Source organism: Channa argus, chromosome 11, assembly GCF_033026475.1.
Source record: "Channa argus isolate prfri chromosome 11, Channa argus male v1.0, whole genome shotgun sequence".
In the NCBI taxonomy this organism is placed as follows: domain Eukaryota; kingdom Metazoa; phylum Chordata; class Actinopteri; order Anabantiformes; family Channidae; genus Channa; species Channa argus.
In genome coordinates, this window is record NC_090207.1 from 14280201 (window position 1) to 14304649 (window position 24449).

At 38.3% G+C, this 24449-nt stretch overlaps 1 protein-coding gene across 5 annotated transcripts in view; it reads left to right on the forward strand.

Annotated features, from left to right (window-relative positions):
- The window catches only part of wscd2 (WSC domain containing 2), a 36939-nt gene extending 14265 nt beyond the window's left edge, over positions 1–22674 (forward strand). For 2 of the 5 annotated variants that reach the window (XM_067521632.1, XM_067521631.1), the window contains exons 2-9: positions 6536–7457; positions 10456–10570; positions 12919–13103; positions 14857–14978; positions 15061–15235; positions 18164–18328; positions 18421–18621; positions 21684–22674. In XM_067521632.1, the coding sequence (XP_067377733.1) occupies positions 7067–7457; positions 10456–10570; positions 12919–13103; positions 14857–14978; positions 15061–15235; positions 18164–18328; positions 18421–18621; positions 21684–22036 (1707 nt within the window). In that variant the 5' untranslated portion in view covers positions 6536–7066 and the 3' untranslated portion in view covers positions 22037–22674. Of the gene's footprint in view, positions 1–6535; positions 7458–8906; positions 8930–10455; positions 10571–12918; positions 13104–14856; positions 14979–15060; positions 15236–18163; positions 18329–18420; positions 18622–21683 lie in introns of those variants that run through there. The other 3 variants (XM_067521634.1, XM_067521635.1, XM_067521636.1) reach the window with 2 other exon arrangements.
- Positions 22675–24449: the final 1775 nt, after the last annotated feature.

Below are 24449 nucleotides of genomic sequence, written 5' to 3' on the forward strand. Positions count from 1 at the left end.
TTACCTCTTCTCTTTCGGAGAAAAAAGGTCAGCACTGAGCTTAATGCACCACTGAGTATTATTAGGATTACAATGAGCTTTTTCCCTGGCATTGTGAGCTTAATTTTTAAGCTTCACAGGGTGTGCTTGAAAACTCTTTCTCTTATGGGTTTGTTCAACCTCTCCAATGCCAAATGCACTGGTATTTGTAATTAACCCCAGAGGTTGGGAGAGCTAACAAGGCTAAACACAATTTCTTTTCGTGGCCACTGCAGACAGTATGTCAGTGTCCTCAGTAAATGGCTGTTTCAGAAGTTGCAAAACATAATTATTACTGTATGAGCCAACCAAGGGTCCACAGATAGTTATTTGTTTTTGAATGTGTTTCTGTGTGTAATGTAATTGCTTTATGTAACGTGTGTTTTTGATATGTGTATGTGTACTGATGATGTCATTAGTGACATAATATGGCTTTGATAGTTGCTTTTGTAGTTTACCTTTTAAGCTTGTTGACCAGTGGTCAAGCAAACAATGCAATGATAAGGGTTTGTTAAAGAGAGGGGCAGTTCAGCTCAGCTACTGAAGGGTGCAGACATGACACGGTAACTGGAGCAGAGGAACTGACTACAAGAAAGGTGTGGACCGTAACAAGGTAGAAGAAAAAGGTTCTGTGTGTAGCTGTAGAGCCACACGGTTTCTTACCGAGTACTTTGAAAACTTGTTTGATGAAACTCCTAGTGAACATGCTTGTGAGATTACTGTGCTTAAAGTTGTAGGTACAATTGATCTGTCATCGGCTAAGTTGAGAAGCAAGTACAATAAATGTTCAATGATCTCCGGAGTGAAGTATGTGCTGAAGCCTCAGGAGCATCAGATTCGAGTAAGATCACCTCTACAATTACAAAACCTAAAGCTGAAACCTTAATCTACTGGTTCAGAAAAAAGGTTGATGTAATGCCCAAACACTGCTGATCTGAACCCTTGTGTTAAAAAACTTCCCCTTCGTATTGGCAGGTGGTACATGCTGTCAAGTAAAAGCCCTCGTAAGAACTTCTTTAGGAATCATAAAAATATGCGTGATCATATGTGGGCTAACAGTGTAACACTTCATATACTCGCTGTTTCTGTGCTGCAGTGTTTGTAATAAGCAAATAACCACATCTAGCTTTCTTCCATTATAATAGCCAGAATGCACAGATTTGGGGAATGATTGTGATAAAATTGCCGGTTACCTAAAGAGTTGCCAGGTGTTCATGATGGAAAATATAACGGGCGTATTTTGACTTTGTGGTTCTATGAGCTTCCACAGCAAACATTGTCCTGAATTATGTCAGTTTCCCCAAATTATTGTAAAAACAAAACAGCTAAGTACTCCCTTGCTATAAATGATAAATGATGTGTAGCATTCCTGCAGTGTGTGGGCGTCTTCTATACATTCTGTAAATCGAGTTCTCCAAACCTTTCTCGCTCCCATTCAGTTCTAATGTAGTGATTGGCTCCTCAGCTGCTGATGGAATTGCAAATATGTAGAACCAACAAAGTTTTGACTGTGTTTTTGAAAATGTGCCCTATATTTGACACACAAACTTCTGCTGTTAGACCATTTGGTTGTGTTAAAATATGTCTCCTTTTTTTATAAAGTCAGCAACTATTTCTACTTTCTTTTCCACCCAGATCACTGGGGAGTTCTGTACTTGGCAGTTAATACAGAGCTTCATAGTATGCGTTTGTTTTATTAATGCACATAGAGTCTATTGTTTTTATAATGGTTAAATTATAAATATTTCCTGTCATTTTGTTGGCCCAGCTTGAGGGCTCTCATAGCTGCATAAAATCTAAAGTAAAAATTAGGACTTTTAAATGTACACCTTGTATCATTTCTCCTTCAGCAGAAAAATAATAAAAGGTCATTAAAAGACACAGAGGCACAGAGTATCTTATTCGCCACTCATCTGCAGCTTGTCTAAAATCATACAATCAAAATTGCAGATTTGTTATCTTTTCAAGACTTCTTGACAGATTACAGAGGATAATATTTTTATAAGTAGGACAAATAAATAATAATGTGTATAAAGGAGTTTTTAGAAACTTTATCACAGACTATGTGAGGTGGCACATTTTAGCATTAACTGTGAGGCTGAGGTGGATGGTGTCCGTAATAGGGGACTTTTACAACCTTTTCCCTGCTGCCACTATCTGTCACTGTTCCGAGATTTTTCATCTTTGCCAATGAGCTTCCTTTTGCAAGGCCACCAGTAAATAAGTGTGTTAGGCATTAAGCCAGTCACTAATGCATGCCACACTGGGATCAAACACAGATATAATTAAAAACTGCTGACATGAAAATAGGAAGGAACTGTGCTGCTTGGTAACTTTTGCCAAATGCTAAGCAAAGAAAACTGCTTTGGCAGTGAGTTACTGTTGTTATTTCAAACATTCTTGTTCACACTCAAGTTTTCGCAGGTCATGCACTGAAGATTTGCCATCTGTGCAGAGCGAGACACTTGAATCTGTTCTGAAGAGCAGCAAATTGGCATCTAACTTGTTTATTTGAGCTGTGGTCTTCTTCAAGGCTGCGAGTATATTTTAAAAAGTCATTGTCGTTATATCTGTATCACCATTTATAATGCTTTTGTAGTAAAGATGTCACCTAATAAGGCTTAATTTATAGGTGCTCTCAAAAACTCTGCTGCTTTTTGTCGGAAGTTCTTCCTGGACCTGTAATGAAGCATCAGGCAACTTTGCAAGTAGAATGATGTGGCTGGTGTTATTACCAGGGGAGGAATGTGATCTTTAGTTTGATTTCATTTGACAAACACGTCTAATGTGCACTGGCAGGGCATACACACCAGGAGGGTGGAAAGACAGGCCCCGGGGTGAGAGGAGGGTCAGGGCTGCTGCAGCTAATGCTGTTAACTCTTCTTCTGCTGAAGAATCTGCAGCATTTCACACAGTACAGTATGATACAATGCTTAAACAGGAAAGGATTCACCATTGACACCTAAAACAAACAGGGATTTAGAAACATAGACAAAGAAATGACTCAAGTGGTTTCCTTTTCCGCTACTGGCACTAGGTTGTGACTGATAACCTGTTCTTCCTGCCACTGTTATTGACTGTCTCTATCACAATACTATAGTGTGCGTTCTGTCCCCCTAGAAGGCCACAATTAATGTCTATGAGATATGTTAATACTGTGGACCCAACATAACCTCACTGACATCTTACCATTCTGTTTTTTTTTTTTTGCGTATCTGACTTTTTATCAATGTGAAAACATAAGAAACTAAATAGATTTTCAACTATGTGAAGCTTTTATAACTAATTGAAGTCAGCTGGGGCAACTTGCATTGGATAATCAGAGGCCTAACAGTTAATAGGTTTCACCCATGTTTGGCAATCATTAGATGAGGGAATGAAAATTGATTACAAATACAGAGCCAAGTCACAAAAAATGAAAAAAAAAATATCTTCTGCGATGCCAAGAACCTAAATATCAGCTTCTTCTCTGAGTTTAAATCTGGCTGACATTTTTGAGGCAATGAAAATGAACATAACAAATTTTAAAAATACTTCTTCCCTTCAGAACTAATGAATAGTGTATAATTATACAGATATATGACCACAGTAAACTGTTGTCTCTCTCTCTCTGACACTGAGAGGTTGGAAGAAGGGCCACAGAGTGGGCCTCAGCTCTTTTTCCCTGGCCAGTGAGTCCCAGGACATATTTATGGACTAACTTACTGAGCCATTTGCTTGCAGCACATACAAAGCTGGCTGTGTGCCCTCTCACCATTAACCCCCCAAAATCCATTCTCATTAAATACACACCAGCTTATTTAATATGAATGTAAATTAATTGTCAGTCAGTGAATTCATATCTGCTCCACTTGTGATTTTAGCAAACTGACCCTGCAACACACATCTCTCTATTTGTCACCTGAGTTTTATGAATAAGTTCCACTTTTCAGCTCAAAATAAATAGTGCAGTGGCTAATAAGCACACAAACTTACAATATTACTATAAACATAGACTATAATTATATTTTTGAATTAATTACTTTGATTTATAACCTGTAATGGAATTACTGTTGGAGCCACTAATATACAGTAGAATTTTTAATTTATTGTGATCTTTATTTTGCTCTGCTTTATTCAACTTCTTAAGAATAAGCTCTTTAATGTCATGACTGATGCTAAGAATCTAATTGGTATCAATAATTTTTACAACAAGCTGTGGTCTCTGATTGGCCTGAAATGTAAACAAGCGGCTGGGGTCTGTCAAGATGATTTAGTTGTTTCTTTTTTTTTCTTAGAGCCTTGGAGCCTAGAAAGCACATTGCATATGTACTGTGCCCTTTTTTTTTTAAACAGTTTTGGTTTTAATTTGTACTGCAAGAAGAAAGTTTCACTAACTGGTTGAGATAAAGAACTCTATGTTCTTTATCTCTATTAACTCTATGGGCAAAATAGACAGAACCACGGTAACAGTTACAATCCGCCTTATTTGTGCTTTGTTTTTTAACACATATTGGCATGACAACACACTAAACACAGCATCAATTCATGCCCTTTTTGTAGAGTTCAGCTACATTTTCATAACTGGGGAGAATCTGAATAATTACCATAAATAATTAATGTGATGTTGCCCTGTTGCATATTTAAGCTGTACGGTGGGTATGTGTCACATATATCCTTGTGTTATCCTTGTGTCTAACCTTCAGGTATGCACCACATTGCTTTATAGCTATAGCCACTAGTACACAAGCTGTGCACACACAGCCTTAAAACAATGCTCTCCTGAACATCATTGCACATAACCTTCAAGGACCTAAATCTGTATGGGAGACGACTTGACATTTTCAGGATACTGTTTACATCCACAGTACGTTAGCAGAAGGAGTAAGAGGCATGTTGACATATGTTTTATTTTTCTATTTCGACCTTGTTACCTTGTAGAGAGCCCAACCTAGATATGATTTTCTAAAGCCAACAAATTATTCATTTTGAAACAAAGACTGGCTTGTCTAAATCATTTCACCTTTGACAGGGAGTAAAATACTGACATATGGCTGAAAAATCACCACAGTTACAGATAAATATGTGCAGAAGCCAGTTTTCAATATTGTTTATTCAGCTGTTGAGCTATAGAAATATTGTAAGAAGCAATCAGTTAAACTGCATTTTTATGAATCCCTGTCATACCGTATGAAAGAATTTCTGAGATATTTCTGAGGCAAGTGTTTAAAAGTATTTTTAAAAAAATGTATTTTCACTATTCCAGCAAGTAGACTCTGTAGCAGATTTATTTCTTGGAATGTATTTTTCTCCCAGATTTAAAACCGGTAAGACCTGACAAATGTTACTCTCCTATGTCCTTCATGCCCTGAGTGTGAACTGCTCTAATCGGATTTGCTTTGATTCGTTCGCAGCAACACCCTTCATTCTCAGGACAATTGGTGTTTACCACTGTGGCACTTAATATGACCTGGAAAAAGATATTTGATAACAGATTGAATAATTAAAATTCAGACAAAGACATCAGCTATAAAAACCATCTGTGTGTGTTATTTAGAAATTGCTAAACAGGATGCTGAAAAGTTTGAAAAGTCAGACAGGATTCTTGCCCTCACATGAGTAGACTGTGATCCGTTTCTCCTTGACGGTCACAAAGTCTTCCCACACCAGAGGGAAAAGCTGAAGAGTGGAAAGCAAAGGGAGGGGGGTCTGCAGTCTCATTGAGGTTTCAGGTGACAAGTATTCTGTGGATTTCTCCACAGGGCAGACAGAAAACTACTAGGGCGAGTGTCCCCTTGAATGTCCCTGACCCTAAGGAGTATTGCGTTGCATTTTCAAGTTGCCTCTAGGACTCGTCCCAGAACAGAGACGCCTTTGAGAGAGAGGCTGCGGACAATTTAAGAAATCAAGATTCAGTCTTTCCAAACCTGGGAGGGCTGAATCCCCTGTGCTTGTTTTTTTTTCCTTTCTTATCACACAGTCACACAAATTATTATCACCTTAGATCATCTTCTGTAATATTTTTGATTATCTTCAAATCCCACACGCTCTGGATCCTAAAATCATCAGTAAACATGCTGCAGGGTGGAACTTTTCCTTTCTAGCTTGACCTAATTAATTAATTAATTGATTGATTGATTGATTAAAGGCAATTTAGAACTCGGAGCTTGTTGAGGTGAAACTTTTGTGTTTGCTGCTCTCAATAATAACAGTGATGAGCTTCCCAGATACTCGATGTCTTAAATTCTATTATTTGTTTTTTACCAGTGATCTCTTATATCATTAATGTGAGTTTCATAGCAACACAAGAATGAGGACCACTTTACTTGTTGTTCACAACAAGGTTATATTTGACATTATTATAACAGAAACCATACAGTACTGAGACGGCCAGTTTCTGTGATTTTAGTTTAATCCTTAGCAGAAAGATTTTTTTCTTTGTATGTGATGCTGCCTGTAACCTGCTATTGCACTTGCAAAAATGCATACTCAGGTGTGCACTTATTCTTTCTTTTGTTTGTGTCTGTCTTTACTGCAGGAGGGGAGTCACGCCCTCTCACTCCTGGATTGTTTCAGTGAATAGGTGGTCGCACAAAGGAGAACGGATCTCAGCTCCGCCAGTAAATAAAAGCCTCTCCGTTCTGCACAGCGTGGGAGAAAGTGTCAATGTAGTGCTAGTGAGGCATCGCTGTAGGCTGATAGCTGGAGTGAAAGCAGTGTTGAGCGATCATCTTTCACTCTAAGCCACTCACCTTTCATGCCGTGGCTCCAGAGCCGGCTCTCAGGGCTAGATTGTCAGCGGGAACGCAGAGTGACTCTTACATGGACATGATAAAGAGACGGACACCTTTCTCATGAGACTGGAGATGCGTAGATGATGGAAAAGTCATGCATTGTCATTGTTTAAATGACTTTATACGGGATTAAGACAAACTGACTGACTTTTTCCTGATTTTAGTTTCCGCCCAGTGGGGCTGTGTGGTGGGAACAGGGAGAGCTGGTGTTCGCCCTTCTTCTTTATGAGTTTTTATAAGTGGGCAAGTGTATCAGAGTGGCAGGGGGAGACAGCATGGTCAAACCTCTGCTAAAGATACAACGCTATTTCTGCAGGAAACCTATCCGATTTTTTTCCCTCATCCTTCTCTACCTGACTGCTGGGAGCCTTGTCTTGCTGCACTCTGGCTTCGTCGGGGACAGTGGCCCGGGACCCCGAGGGGGTCGGGACACCGTGGTCGCTGCGGAAGTGGGCAGCCGGACTTCATCTTCTAACACTCGTGGGCTAAGCATCGTGAGTAGAGTGTTTAAGGAGACACGGAGGTCTGGTCGCAGATATGGCCCTCCATGGATGAAAAAGAGCAGACAGGATGGAAAGGAGACTGGAGCCCGGGGGGAAGACTACACCAACAACTGGAACCGTGCAAATACAGGACGCAATGCCAAAGACTTGGACGATGGAAGAGGTGGGTTTAATGACTGCATCTTTATTATACTGTTGCAGTGAGGTTGTTTTCAAATTTGCAGCTTCCCATATTCAGCATCAGATTCTTGTCACCCCCCCACACAAATCACACTATACAATAACTGATAACTGGCTTTATTGCAGATGGTGCATGCACATACAAAATTCAAATCAATACACATTTATGCAGATCAGGCATATATAGAATTAACTGACACAGTGAGTAAAGAAATAATATGAATATGTGCCAACAACTGCCAAAGCAATTACAGTTACAATCAATAATGCTCAGTGTGTGAAATCCAAATATTTTGAGAACATAAACAATCCAATTGTTTTGATTTTTTTATTTATTTGACAAATTATAAAAAATTCTTTTCATTTTTTATTTTCTTTTTTCAGGCTGATTTATGTATAGTGCACCCACTAGAAAATGCATAAGCAGCCTTTGTCCTTTTGTCACATCATATTTATATGAAATTGATCCAACGCAATCTCTGGTTGCAAACTGCACCAAATTCAATCACTGAGAATTTGTCATTGTAATTGGCCTCAAAGGTGATCTTTTGAAAGAGGCGTGAGATGATCATTATGATTAAGTCTTTTCTTAGAATGAATCTGTCAAGGCTCTCACCGTCTGTGCTTCAGCTGCAGCTTTGTGCTGCTCAGCACATGTTCAGTCACGCAGCTGTAGTACAATCCCAAAATCAAAATGACAGGATATTTGACAGGATTTACAGTTGTATCTGTTTTTCTAAACTGTGTAACCTGAGAATCCAGACACAAAGGTTTACATATAAACTCCTCACAAGCATGTGACATTTACTAAGTCACACAATGTTGTGAAAACACCAGAGTGAGTGTGGAAAAAGTCTCCTCTGAGTTGACATCTCTGACCTTGAATAATAGAAATATCCTGCTTAATCAATTACCAATTAAACATGATGAGATTAGCTGGCTCACTTCTCAACCGTATGATCAGTTCGTTGATTTTTCATGACTAACTTATTGTTATTACTTAAGCAGCATTTACTGTAAATGTGGTGGCTGATGGAGGTGGAGCTACTGTGACAAGAATGCATCCTATAAAACCTAAACATATAATTTGCACAGATTAATAACTAGAGTTCTGACATGTAGTGGAGTAAAAATGTAAAGTAGTATAAAAATAATGAAAGACCCTAAAAGAAAAGTAGCATAAAATTGTTGTCCAGCTGTGGAGCATGTGCTTCTAAGAATATTACTCAGTATAAAACACATACAGTAGTTTAGCAGTGACAGCCATCTGGTCTGAATACTACTGTGGAGAGTTTTAATTTATTTATCCATAACATCCTAAAATACACAATGAAAGCCATAAATAACTCTTCGATTTTACTGTTCTGTTATGGTTGTGTGGGTTTCTAGTTTCCCTCCAGAGTGCAGGACAGGCAGGTGGAGAGTCTAAGCAGCCCATAAATAAGAAATGTGAGGGTGAGTGATGCTGCTCTGCCTGTGTCAGTGCTATGACAAAGTGTGGAGGCTGCTTTCATGATTTTTAAACCACTGTGCTCTGGAGCAAACTTAGCAAGCCTGCAGAGGATTGGACCAATTGAGAAAATAAAAAAACATTTTTTTAGAAAAACTCAGAGTCACAGTGCAGTACAGTGACCTGTTGGCTGCTGTGCATTAAACATAGACTACAAAAGATGTGTTTTTCTAACAAGTGTAGTGTTAAGCTGTTTTTTTACAATCCAAAGCCATTAAAACAAACATGTTTGCAATGTAGATTTGAGCTTTAGGTTATCTGATTAAATAAAGGTCCCTCAGTCCAGCATCCCAGTCTTCCTCCCCTCCCCATCTTCTCTGTTCTGAAATGCTTACTTCACAGGACTGCAGCTGAACGTGGTAATAGAGTAATTATTATATTCAAAGAATATTGTGTATTTGTACATCCAGCCTCACTTGTTACTCTGCAGTCGTTGCCATCTTAAGAACTCTGTTATGTTTGGGTTTTTTATGTTTGGGTGACTTTTTCTCACCTCTCCTCACTGAAAGTCACTCACTATAACTCACTATATCACCCTATCTCTCTGGGTCCGAATCTTCTGAGGGAATGTTACAGCAAAAGATGCAGAACAAAACACATAAACACATTTGCACTTTGTGGTGCAGTATCACAGAAGCCTACTGCACTGAGTAAATTAAATATGCCTGAAACATTGTGAAAACCAGTATAAAGGTTGCTCCAGATGGTGTTTTAAACAGATCAGCTAATAATAACATGGAAACACATAGTAACATGCAAGTGTCACAATTTATTCTCATCACATCACACAAGAAATATGCTTTTAAAACTTTAGCTGCAGCTTAATTTAAATGAGCATTTTGTTCATGATGATGCTAACAGTAGTTAGGAGGAAAATTACAGCTATGTCTTGTTGCACAACACATGTTGCTCAAATGCAGGCCTGACCATAACAATTAAAGTAATGCAGGGGACTAGGCTTCAATGTTTCCCCCATTTAGCTATTAACAGAGGATCAGAGCACAGCACAGATGGGAGGAGGTTTGTTTGTTAAAGGTACAGTAGAGTCCATGCTGTAGGATTACGCAGGAGGAGAGTTTAATGAGAGGCAAGAGAACCTTGCTGTATTCCTCTGTGGATGTTCATTGTTGCCCATCCCCCACATATACTTGTAAATAATTTAAGAGATGACTGCTACTACAGTTACAGGCCACTAGAAGGGGGTGTGAGGCTTTATAAATAAATAAAGGTTCTGCCCCAGTTTGGACTCCTCGCGTGCTCTGTTACTACACTGTGTAGGTTTGTGAAAAGGATAGTATAGAAGTAGTTTTCCATTTTGTCATTTTTATAACAAAAAATGTTTTTTCATAAATGGTTTTGACTGTTGTATGTAAGCTGAAATGTATTACACCATTGAATATGTACTATATACTATATGTGTATTTTATCTCTGTGTCTTGCTGTATACACAACAAGTCTTTTCTTATTTCAGCAAAGTACATTGGCTGCTACGTCGACAACACACAGAAAAGAGCTCTGAGAGGAGTTTCCTTTTTTGACTACAAAAAAATGACTGTATTTCGTTGCCAGGACAACTGTGCAGAAAGGTACGATAAAAGCAAACAACAAAAACTCTCATCCCTTACAATCCAATCTTTTTGTGATTGCTGTCAGGCTGAGGTATAAACTAGAAAATAATCTAATGGTTATTAAAAGTTACATCAGTTAGTGGGTTTTCACAGAGCCAGGGTGACACTGTTGACATGATGGCCAGTGATTGACCAATATGCTCTTGTCAAAAATATTATCAACACTGACTGTGAATCCTAAAGTGCAAAATAATTCAACACTAAAAGATTACTCAAGTGCTGTTTTGTAGATGTTGAGTAGTTTTTAAATTAAATCACATTTTTATGTTTTCCATGTAAATGTACTATATTTAATACATTATCATGACAAATTGGAAGAATATTTCTGCTGATGAACATTATGTCAGACTGAAAGCTGAGAACAGCTTCCAAATAGACTTTAAGGTTTAATCACAGCTATAACATATAGTTGAAAACACAGATGAATTAAAAACTACAGTAGAGTCAAAATTATGTACATACAGTACTATGCTTTTGTGTACGTTGATCTACTTTGCATTAGGCCCTTTGGAGCTGTATATTTTGGACATTACTTAGAACTTTGCGTCAGCATTTTTGAAAAGGCCCATTCCCTGTTTAACATCACAAAACAATTGTGGTCCATAAAAAATATAGTTTTTCGTGTTTGTCATGCAAAAGTGGTCTGTAGAGCCCCTCTCTGAACCTCTTAAAGGGCCTCAGTACAAAATAAGCTGCTGAGTCCCTACTATGCTTCCATCCCTCCCATTCTTTGCCCATAGTTGTGCATTATTTTATCTCTGCTTAAATGCCACCTGCTCCCAAATTATCTGAATCAAAAAATGATTAATCATGTCAATTTATGAATTTGCAACACACAAAACTATACCTTCAAAGGCTTTAAAATTATATCTATACACAGGCCAACCTGGAGTGAAATTTCATTGTGCTTCCACTGCTCAAATTGTGATTCTGATTGCTTCTCTTTTTGGTTTTTATTTTGTTTGGTATGTTTCAAGGATGACTTGTGTCTCACTCATTTCTCCTACAGAATGTCAGGAGAAGCATGTCAGAAATGTATTAAACAAAACAGAACTAAAATGAAGCTGAAATGAGAATCACAGTTTTATTTCTGAGCAAGTTTTCCGCATTTTCCCCTGGGAAGAATCTGTACAAGACACTGTCTTTACACATAATGAATAGGACCCACGTTAATGTGCAGATCATGATGTGCTGAAATATTTTCTGTAAATTAGCATAAACCAGTTGACACATGGCAAGGCTGGAGCCTGTTTTAGATCTAGTCTTGAATTCATCACCTTTCAGCTTGTTAGGCAGGTTTTATCACCCACCATCAGCTCACTGAATGGGACCAAATACCTGTGGAAATCCTGCCCAGAAAAGTGGAGGCTGCTATATCAGCATGCTAATTTCTGTGGTATGGTACACCCTCATATAAATTTTGTAAGTAGATTAAAGAGGCTAGTACTGTATAAGATTATTCAAAATCCAGTTTTAATAAAATCTTGTCATTGTATGTTAATACAAATCCAGCATTTCCTGGTTACATGGAAACCATGTTATGTGTGCTCCAGCTCTCAACAAGGTCTCTCATGAGCTCACTGCTCTTCGCCTTTATTTGTCTACTGTTTCCTCACATCTTGTCTCACTACTTCCTCACTACCTTCCTCTCACCCCATTTCTTTCTCCCCGAGGAATACAAAGGTCGGCTTTATCAAATGCACTAAATTTACCCATCACAGATTCACAGAGCAGGGAATAGGGGCAGAGAAATATGCTGGTTGTCGGCTTATTCCTCCTCTTACCTCTCTCCTCCAGTTTCTCTGTGGTTCATAAAAACAGACAAACAAATGAGGGGCAACAACACATAGCAGAGCACACAGGTTTGGTTTTATTGACAGGCCAGGGGATTTGTTCTGTGTGTGTTACAAGTCCAATTGCAGCTGAAAGGACTCTTGGGAGTGAAATCCTCTATGAGCATTAGAAAGGAGACAAGAGACCTTGTATGATGGAATCAATTTCCAAATAATATATATGTTTATATTCAGCTTTGTCTTAGAGCTTTGCAGCTTATGTACATTTTCTGATGTCTAGTCACAAGAATAAGACATGGTATTTCAGTATAGTGTTTGGAGGTTTTATCTCCTAAAGATCCTCTGTGCATCATTTGTCCACTTTCCTGATTATGGCTGATCCAGTTGCTCAGGCTGATACACTGTATTTGTCTGCAAAGGTTTAACACATAATGAAGGCTCAGAACAATCACTTGGACCTCTCTGTCCCCTGTACTAATGATGTTAATCCTTTTTTTCTTCTCCGCCTTCTAGAGGGTACATGTACGCAGGCCTGGAGTTTGGAGCTGAGTGTTACTGTGGTCACAAGATCCAAGCACCCAACGCCTCGGAGAGTGAATGCAACATGGAGTGTAAAGGAGAGAAGAGCAACCTGTGTGGAGGAGCCAACAGGCTTTCCATCTATAGGCTGGAGCTGAGCCAGGAGTCAGCACGCCGCTGTGAGTCTGACAATCTGCAACAACAACAAATATTTCCCCTGGGCTTCATACAAGCCATGATCATCTCCACACATAGCTGTTAAGTAAACACAAGTGACAACTATCATGTTTAATATCTAAATAATTTCTTCAACACCAATAACACTTTGTTCACAATAAATATAAACTTTATTGTAAAAATCTATATGGCTGAGAGAGACCAGAGTACACAGTATAACAGTATCCACTGAGGCACAATAATGCAATTTGATCCAGAAATTCAAGGCAACTGGCCATGTTGAGGGAATCTATTCTGGCTTAACGCCACAGTTGGGAGCAAGCTGCTCTGTTGTGTTTAGCTGTTTCCCCAGGGAGCTTTGCTATCTACATAGCTTAGCCGGCTACGGTCTGCATCCTAACAATTACCGCCTGCTAATAGAAAACTGAAGTAAAGAAAAGAAGGGCTGAGGATCAGATAAAGTATGTGTGTGTCGAGGAGCTTTGTTGAAATATTGGAAATTACCTTGGTAATTTTTGCTGTCAGGTTTAAGAAAGTTCCTGCCACAAGGTGATGTAAATTTTCACATCTTTTTCTTCTTCCCTTTGCTCTTCCTTTTTTCATTTGCCTTCTACTTCTTAGAAATTTTCTGCTAATATGAAAGGGTGTTTCATATTGGCAGAGTCAGTAAATGGCAAGTATATAACCAACTCTGAAAACTAAATGTTCTTTCTTTTCCTGTTTGTTTATTATTTTCATTTCTGCTTTTCCCCCCCTCTTTGCTCTATCTTGCCAAGACTGCTGAGTCTTCATGTTTGTCTTTTCACCTCTGACTCTGATCTCTGTCATGTGAGTCCTGCGCAGAACATCTAAGAGGAAATGCTGGAAATGTGTTGAGAAGGCAGTTTTGTGTTTTTGTGCATCAATATAGTCGTGTGTTTTCAGTTCAACATTATTTTGCTGATCCTTCTTAGACATTATCCCGGATTTAATTCCTTTGACTTGTTGTTGTACAGCCCATTTGTTACCAAAGCATAAAGATTATGTTTTATCATCATCAGGTCATAACTCTTATTTGCATGTCTGTCAAACAACCAAAATAAAAAATGACATTTCAGTTTAATTTTAAAAGTATTAACACGTGTGAGATCAAATACACGATTCCAGAAAGAGGATGTACTGAAGATGGTCCGAGAAAATGTTCAAAAATAAATAAAACACAAGATACAGGACCATGTTATACACTGTGAGCTAGAGCTAATTTGCAAAATGTGTTGTGCTGTAAAGCCTCACAGCACTGATAGTTAATATTTCCTGATAAGAAATACAGAGAAAAGTTCAAAACCCTTAGTGAGGCAGCAGGAATTTAAATAAGAAACATACTGTAGATGCACAGCTGTCCTACTGACAGTTAGAATAGGGTCCGAACAGGATAAACAGATACGATAAAGGATGGATAGATAGGATGAATGCACATGCAACAGCAAATCAAAAGTAGCAAAAAGTAGTGAAAAAACGAATTATTAAACTGTTAGATAAAATCTTTTGATATTGTATATCCATCACACCGGACAGAGAACTCGGGCTTAAAAGTTTCTGCTGCAGGGTTATGTACTGCTTCCGGGTCAGTCTACAGGAACGTCACAGCCTTATTAAACTGGGGGAGGGTCCCACTGACATCTCTACATTGGGGTCAGTGGACAGAGGCCAAGTTGGCAGAAGCTGTTTTTCTTTCCGGTTGACGAATAAGATTTCAATTTGTTCTTTCTGTTTCAGACGGCAGCGCCATTTTCAAAGGCTGTTTCCATCGACCGGACAATGTCACCCTGGCTCTTCCTTTCAGTGCTGTCGTCCAAAACATGTCTGTGGACAAATGTGTGGACATGTGCACAGAGAGGGTGAGGGGGCTTTCCATGTGTGTTCATGCATCGACCGTTTGTGAATGTGTGGCTGCAGAGTGTAATGGCAACTGTATTTCAGGAGAAATCACTGGCTGTTCTGGCGGGAGATCGATGTTACTGCGGCTTCCCGACTCCCCTCTTCTCACTCCATGAGCTGGAGAACGAGGACATGTGTCTCCACGCTTGCCATGGGGAAGAGTTTGAGAGCTGCGGGAACGATGAGTACTTCGTGGTTTACCAGACGCAGGTTCAAGGTAAACATTTGGCAGAGCATATGCAACAGCACAGTCACAGCACTAGTGTACATAGAGACAAGGGCTTCAATGGGCTTCTTTACCTGGGACCCCAGAGAGTCTAAAATCACCATTGTGTGTAAATGTAAAAAAACAAAATGGCATGTTCTCTCTGTGTTTGCATGTGTATTCTGGTTTCCTTCCCAACCCCTAACATGTTAGATCAATTGGTGCCTGTTGAAGTTAAGATAAGATTGAAGATTCAAGATTCAAGATTCAAAGCGTTTATTGTCATGTGCACAGACAGAAGTTTCCCTGCACAATGAAATTCTTACTTTGCCGTCCACACTGAATGTCATACAGTAAGGTAAAAGAAAATAAAATACAATACAAATAAAATCAAAAAATGAGAGCAAAAAAAAAAAAAAAAAAGAACAATAAGGTAATAAAGTGAGGTAGTGCCGTTCTCAGTAAGGTATTGCAGTTCTGAAAAAATGAATGTGCAAATGCAAAATGTGATTCAATGTAAACAGTTATGTCCATGTAAACAGTTGTGTCCATGTAAGCAGTTATGTTATGTTCATGGTTGCAAACAAAAGAGTTCTTCAGTCTTGAGGTTCTGCTTTTCACACTTCTGTACCTCCGTCCTGAGGGTAGAAGTGTGAACAGCTGGGGGTGGGAGGGGTCTTTGAGGATGGAAGAAGCTCTGCTGTGGACTCTGCGGTGGTAGATGCTCTGCAGAGAGGGATGTGGAGTCCTGGTGATCTTCTGTTCAGTCTTCACCACTCTTTGCAGGTGTTTGTGGTCCATGGCAGTAGTGCTGCCGTACCACACAGTGATGCAGTTGGTCAGGACACTCTCGATGACGCAGCTGTAGAAGGATATAGGATCTTAGGGGACGTGCCAAACTTCCTCAGCCTCCTCAGAAAATACAGCCACTGTTGGGCCTTCTTGACCAACTGCGCGATGTGAGGTGTCCATGTGAGTTCCTAACTGATGGGGACACCCAGGTATTTAAAGTTGCTCACCCTCTCCACTTCAAGCTCCTGGATGAACAGTGGCTGATGCGTTCTCCTCTCCTTTCTCATGTCCACTATCATCTCCTTCGTCTTGTCCGTGTTGAGGGTGAGGTTGTTGTCTCCACACCATGACACCAGACTGGACACCTCCCTCCTGTAGGCTGCGAACTTCAGGATGATGTTGTCCTTGTGGGAGGCGACACAGTCATAGGTGAACAGGGTGTAGAGGATGGGGCTTAGTACACAACCCTGTGGAGTGCCAATGTTTGTGATGATGCTGGCTGAAGTCCTGTTACCAATCCTGACAGACTGAGGCCTGCCAGTCAGGAAGTCTAGGAGCCAGACACAGAGGGTGGGGTACAGACCAAGTGTGGAAAGTTTGTGGGTGAGTTTGTGGGGGATGACCTTGTTGAAGGCGGAGCTGTAGTCTATGAAGAGTATCCTTAGGTATGAGTCCTTATTTTCCAGATGAGAGAGGGAGTAGTGAATGGCAGCAGCAATGGCATTCGAGGTGGACCTGTTTGGCTGGTAGGCATACTGCAGGGGGTCGATAGTGTCTAGTATACCGCTCTGAATGTGGGCCAGCACCACTCTCTCAAAACACTTCAAGTGAGAAACATGTTGTCAACTTTTTTGACCCTTACCAGTTAACACTTCTGCAAATTTGAGTCACTTCACGAAACTCAAGTGTTAGCCAGAGGAACTAAATACATCGCTTTAAATGTAAAGCCATTTCGTGCTTAATCATGTGTGAAAAACTTTGCAAACTGCATCTTGAAATAATGTGCGCGATATCACCCTATGTTTTGTGTAGTAAATAAACCTGACTGAAATATATCAGTAACATGTTACATATATTGCTTGGATCAATGTTCACATAGCTTTTATTCTAAACTGTAAAATCAGTATATATCATAATATATATTTTGAATGCAAGATTTTATGTACAAAAATTAGATTTTTCTTAATTTACTTTATATAGTTATATAATTTTTGTTTTCTGTGTATGATGAATTATTGTCAGTATAATAGGAATGCAGTGTGATCAAATTCGGTATTGCAATATTAATATACAGTTACATGGTATATTAAACTTCAGCCAGATAAAAGTCATTAATAAAGTAACAAATGACTGGTTTGGCAAATGCAAGTAATAAAATAACTGAAAAGTTAAGGTATTTTATCACATTGATGCAAAAACAAAATGCAAAGATCTAATAGAACCATAAACCTGAATGTACAGTCTCAGAGAATACGTGCAGTAACTTGCAGAAAAGTCATTGCATGTTGTCATAATGCATAACACCACAGTGACATTAACTGTCAAACTGTCTTATCATAACAAGGTCATTTTTTATTGTTCATTTGAACAAAGTCAGTCTTTTGAGTGACTGTGGTTAGACAATGAGCCACACAGCTGCAACTTGATTAGCAAACACACGGGTTTATGAAAACAAACAAAAACTGAGGTTTAACATCACAACATTGAAAAGGGAAGTGATCATGCAAATTCTGGACAGGTTGAACTCAGAAAGCTGCATCTTTCATCTGTTTTCAAACCTGTAAATCAGTAATCACTGACTGACAGTTTAAAACAAAGTGTGAGAAAGAGGAATAAGCCAACACCCACACAAATTTTCTTACCTTCTTTTCTGTCTTTCTCAAATAATGTTAAAGGTTTCATCCACTAATGTCCAGTGTTGCAAAATAAGCTCCTTTTGCTCAAGAATTGATAACAAGTAGGAAGTGACTAACTTTCAATATCTATTTGAAGCTTCACTGTTTTAAGCAACCTGTCAAACATTGCTGTGTGTGTCATGGACCGTGCTCTTTCACCTCACATTTGGAGCCTCATCAGAAACTCACTAAAAACTTTTCTGTTATTCTATATGTACAACAAATCAATTTGTTGGTCTTTGTGCTGTGTCAGATAACCGCTGCATGGACCGACACTTCCTCCCTACTCGTACTAAACAACTTGTGGCCCTTGCCAGTTTCCCTGGAGCTGGCAACACCTGGGCTCGTCACCTCATAGAGCTCGCCACCGGCTTCTACACTGGCAGCTATTACTTTGATGGCTCCCTTTACAATAAAGGTAGGCCTCAATATTTATCCGAAATGTAATTACTAATGAATACACCTCTCTGGAATAAAATACATTTGCTGTGGGATGTCAATGTTTCGCAGGATTTAAAGGGGAGCGGGATCACTGGCGTAGTGGGAGGACCATCTGCATTAAGACACATGAGAGCGGCAGGAAGGAGATTGAATCCTTTGACTCGAGCATCCTCATGATTCGAAACCCCTACAAAGCTCTCATGGCAGAATTTAACAGAAAATATGGTGGCCATATTGGATTTGCCTCCCAGGCCCACTGGAGAGGGAAAGGTGAGCTGCTGAGATCTATAGTATCTATGGTAACATATATAATATATGTTATGCATTTTCTTTTTTATTACTTAAACTTGGAAAGACAGAAGATGAATATTGCAAATATCTTGGTTTAGGAACTGGAAAATGAGCTATAGAAGCGGTCTTAGAATAATAAAAAGTGGAAGATGTAAACAATAAATCTGAGCTCGTTTTAGTGGCTTTCACCTTAAAAAAAACAATGTGGCTGAGCTTTAACATTTCAAACCATTTCCGTGACATCAGTCAGAATGCTCTAATTGCAAAATGAGAAGCTGGGCAGTAAACCAATCAACCACAGTTTGAGTCATCTCGGTGAGCAGCATCATGAGCTGGGTCACCAGTTAAATCCAGCTTGTTCCTCAAACTCCAGTGGTAATTTAAATAATCAAAATAATATTGTTATAGAGAATTAAAACATTCTTCTTATAAATCCATCCCAGTTTTACTAATTAGTAATAATTTTACATTGTGGGGGAAAAAAACTTTTTAGTTTTCTGTAGGAGTCTCAGTTGGTCCAGCCACATCACTTCCATCACAAGGTTTGACAAAATAAACGTTAAATAACAGTTTTCTATCTTTAGACAGTCAACAATACATGTATATCTATATAGGTGCTAACTCACTTATGAATAATATTCGATTTTAGCATTTATGTATTAGCTATAAACAAAAGTCCACTTTAAATGTGATTCGTTTGTTTCGCTTGAAAAAGCGACTGAAAAGCAAGATTAACCTAAATCTTTTCTTTGGACCCTTCCTTACAAACAAGTCTCTCCTGCCTCAGATTGAAGCCTGACAAACGAAACACAAGCCAGTCACTGTTGTTCATGAAGAATTTAGAGTTTAGAAAAAAACTTTTGCTGTGAAGATGTGTGTGTTAACCCAACACTCCACTTACAAGATTACATTTTAAGATTATGCTCACAAAGTAAATGTTGCCAATCCTGATGTTTCCAAAATAATCGGCTGTTTGATTTTTACTGGGGTTGATATTCATATATTAAGGCAGTTCTGTATGCAACAATGTTACACTTGTACAGATTTTATTCATTCCTTTTGTTTCTAATTAATGGACATTTTGCCATATATAAAGTGTCACGTCTCAAAAAATAAAAGCTATTTATGATGTAATTAAAGAAATTATATATCTTGGTCCACTAACTATACAAGATGAATAACAGATTTTATATTCTTTGGTAACATATTTTTATATTTCATGCATTCTCTGCTTTCTCACTACATCCACCCACCTAAGTGTGTCTCTGTAACCATGGCAACTGGTTTTGTCTTGTCCATGTATCGTCTCTGAGATTCAGTACGAGGCGTAATCGAGTTTTCCAAAGACCGGACAGTTGCAGAGCCAGCAGTGTTCTCTCTTTGTGGAATCAGCACATCTGGCCTGCCATCCAGAATGTTTTTTTCCTCGTGTTGGTGGGGAAATAATGGGATGACATCAATAAAGAGAAAAGCTTTTTGACAGCTGCCACTTTGAATATGTTCAGAGGCTCCAGTCTTCGGACTCAGCACGACATTGTGTGCAGCAGCCCCACATGTACTCACCTCTGCAGAGGGAGACTTTGGGGCTCAGACACTGATGACTTCCAGTGTGGCCCCATAAAGTCAATTAAGGGGCAATTTAGTGTGGTATAAAGTCATTTTACAGTGTTTTTCTGGTGGATTTTATTCAGGACTCTGGCTTTGTGAAATCAAACTTTTCTAATAAGAACACAAGTATTTCATTTAAGTGTATCATTCAGTCAAACATTAGAAGAGGATGATATTTTTCCCCCTCTTATTTTCTTCAGTTCTGGTTTTCTGTGTAAGCCTGTTAGGAAGGAAAACAAACTCAGTGTGAGTTCCTCAGTGTTTCTTTAGACTGGCGGAGTTTTTGAATGCACCATATAATATTCTTTTCACTCTCAGCAGGCTTTAAACTTTAATGACATTTCCTAACTGTAAAGATAGACACCTCCTGCCAACTGCTGCTATTATTGGCCAGTAGATTATCAATAAGTGAACTTCACAAGCAAAAAAATATTCTGATGACCAACTGTTAAATGACATAATGTGGCCTGCCAGTATTGCGCCAGACCCCACAAGCTAAATGATAAGTTTGGCTGTTATGAGTCTCACTTCCTATTCCTTCAACACGTCAACTTGTTTGTTTTAGTTCACATTTCAGCATTTTGTTGACAATTTTTAATTCAAGATCAGACAGTGTATTTATCCAACTGCTATTACTGATTTTATATTTATATTTTAGCAAAAATGTATTGACGTAAAATCTAAAAGTGAAGCAGTTCAAACTCTAATTAAGAATAAAACCTATTTACCGAAAGTTCATATTACTTAAAACACAAGAATAAAGGTAATTTTCAGCCGGACCTACTAAATTCTCCTTGTTACATGGTTTCCCCTGGTGCACTCATATTATTACATCCCCATTTGTGTATAGCTACAGTTTTATGCTTCTGTTAATTTCATAAGTTATTGTTTGCTCATATTTAAGTGTTTTACACAAATAAATTGACTGAGCAATAATAGAAAGAATGAAACAATAAGCTCTCTATGACCCTGTGATAGACTGACGACCTGTCCAGGGTGGCCCCCCCTCTCGCCCAATAACAGCTGGGTTAGACTCCAGCCCCCCCGCGACCCAAATAGTATAAGCAGTGACATATAATGGATGGACTGATAAAACAATAAGCTAGATTTAGGTTTAATCCATAAGTCATATTGATAATTCCTGCTTTTAATATGCATGCAATTAATAAATATAATTAAATTAAATATATATATTAATATATATATATATAAAATAAATATATCTTTTACGATGTGTGACTGTAATTTTGAAGATGTTTGATAAATGTGCCTTATTTACTGGTTTAGCAAAGACATTTATACTGATTCTTTAAAGGATTTTTTAAGTGTGTAAGTTAATTAAGGTTTCTTTCACTCTCCACTTTGTTTTACTTTAAATACTATAATTTTGTGTCCTTGTTAAATTGTTCTATGTACTCTCATTTGTCCTATAGAGTGGCCAGAGTTTGTGAAGAATTATGCCCCGTGGTGGGCGTCCCACACATTGGACTGGTTGAACTATGGGAAGAATGTCCATGTGGTACGGTTTGAGGACCTGAAGAGAGACCTGTTCTCCAAGCTCAAAGGCATGGTCCAGTTTTTGGGTTTGAAGGTTTCTGAGGAACGTTTGCTCTGCGTTGAGGGCCAAAAGGATGGAAACTTCAAGCGATCAGGGCTACGAAAGCTTGAATATGACCCGTATACTTCTGAAATGAGAGCGAGCATCAATGAACTGATCAGAACAGTAGATACTGCATTGAAGAAAAGAAACATGTCTGGAGTCCTAGAGGAATATATACCAAGATGATATATGATTCCTTGGTTTCCCTTTTTTACGTCTTTTGATTTGTCTGTTCAGTCAACAGACTGTGCACCATATTTTGTAGAATTTCATGACCTAAATAGTTTTTTCAATTGTTTGTCTATGAAGTCATTTAGTTTTGGGCTGTAGGGCAAGAAATTTTCACCCCATTATAAAAATTTGTATTAAAATGTTTTAAATTTCTGTTGAAATTCAGCATTTCATGTATTAATACCAGAGGTAGTGTTAACAGGGGGCACAAAAAGCACTTCCAATTGTGCTAAGTGCATATGTTGCTGTGTGGAAATGTGCAAATGCCTTAACATGAATAAGGTTAAAGATGTGACTAGAGGCTGAATGGACTGTGCTGGGTAACTTGTTGCCAGTATATAAAAAAAAAAAAAACATTTGGTCAAAAAGATACAACACAATACTGCAAAGCCCATTGTGTGTGCTTATTTTGCATAAAAGAGAAATAAAACATTATTTTTTCTGCTGCTATCAGAGAAACACAACATTACTATTTTATACATGAACTTCACTAAAAGCTTTTAGCCCTTTGTTAAAGGACACAAATGCAATACTCATGCTTTAACTACTTGATGGTGATACTGTGTTTCTACATTTTTGCAAGGAACATATTTCTTTGTAAAGAAGAGGCAAAGAAGTAAGCTCTCAGCTCCTCAAGTATTCAAGAAGATGAATAATCCCTCTTGAAGGCACTGACTCAAGGAGAGAAGAGGATTTATCTTTACAGCATTTATTTATCCCTGGTGTGCAGTGCACATGTTGAATAATTTGGTTGTGAATATGTTTTCCTAACACTGAACTCAAAGCAGAAATCCAAAAAGCACTTCACTGTGCGACGCTTGGCCCAAAGATCACTGAAGAATTGGATATAACACTTGTGATTCAGAGGTTAACTTTAGGACAAGTGATCAATGTAGAATTTTTTTATCTATACAAAATGTGAAAAACTTTTTTTTGCTTTCTTGTAACATAGAGCTATATGAAACAACTGATGAATATTTTGTTTTTCATCATTAAACATCTCCACAAAAGTAAAAAACATTCTTCTCAGATTTTTTACACATGGATTATATTGGTACTCCATGTGCTATGCCACATGCTTAAATATATATAAATATAAACATTAATATAGGAATTGTAAAAAAGACACGGGCAACTGAAAGGCAGAAAACATTAACTGACTTCCATTTTCATTAGGATATAAATATATTTTTATAGTGTGTGCTGATACATTAAAAAAATATATTTGTTTTGCAACAAGCAAATGAAGAAAGCCATTTCTATTTTCTAACAGATTCTTTAAACATTATTGGCTCTTGTTTTAATTGACAAGCAGGCACCTTCTGAACATAGGTGTCACATTTGAATGTATTTTCTATGGAATGTTTGCAATGTCATAAGCCCCAATAAATGATTACACTAAGTAAGTTGCTATGGTCTACTGCTTTTACAAATTTTATCAGATGGAATGCTAAGATGACTAGTAAAAACTGGATTTTGGATTCAATAAATACATTAAGCCAAAATGGACAGAAGTGGTACTTTGTATTCTGATTTGATTCTGAATTAATATGATAAATCACACTGAATTGAAATTGAAGATTGAATTACTTCTTTATGCAGTTGTTCGATGGTCCAATGTGCATGGCTAGGATGTCCTGTCAAACACAGACAAGGTTGACTAAATGTACAGGGTCATTCTGGCAGCTCTGTGATGCCATACAGCTAAAATGTATCTTTGCAAGACAAAAGTTAAAAAGGCAGACAGGTGTTTGTGACTGTTTGATAAACATAGGACCAATATTCACCCTGCTTTCATCAAGTGTTTGGTCTATGCTAACTCTTCTGGGTCCCACTTCGAAAAGTGTTTATCAGCTTATCTCAACCTGTGTGCAGTTGGTGCTGCTCTTTCACAAGCACAGGTGCCTGACATGGCACATAAGGAGGTGAAAAAAGTGGCAAGACTTCCATGTTGTTCACTTTGAGTGAGCCCTCTCACATGGACACATGGTTCAGCTTCAATAATTCAGCTTTTAAAGGTTTTAAACTATCCAGAGTTTTACTGTGACTCACGCAACCTTTGTAGTCTGGGTCTTTCCTTTGTCCTACACTATTTGAACATCCAAAAAATTACCATAAGCTCTTGTTCTTGTTGTGATTCCTCTTATGCTGTTTCTTTGTAGGAAGCAAGCCATTATACTGACACCTTCAGGGGTAGAGTCATTTTGCCCCTGGAGATAATGACTATTTTTTAACTGTTTTGAAAAGGGTGTTTTCCATTTCTCTTTCAGAATTATTGAGCCTGAGAAATGATCCTGAAGACAAGCTCACATATTCTATTGACTGCTGGTGTGGAGTGACAATGTTGATCAGTGAAATTATTTGTACT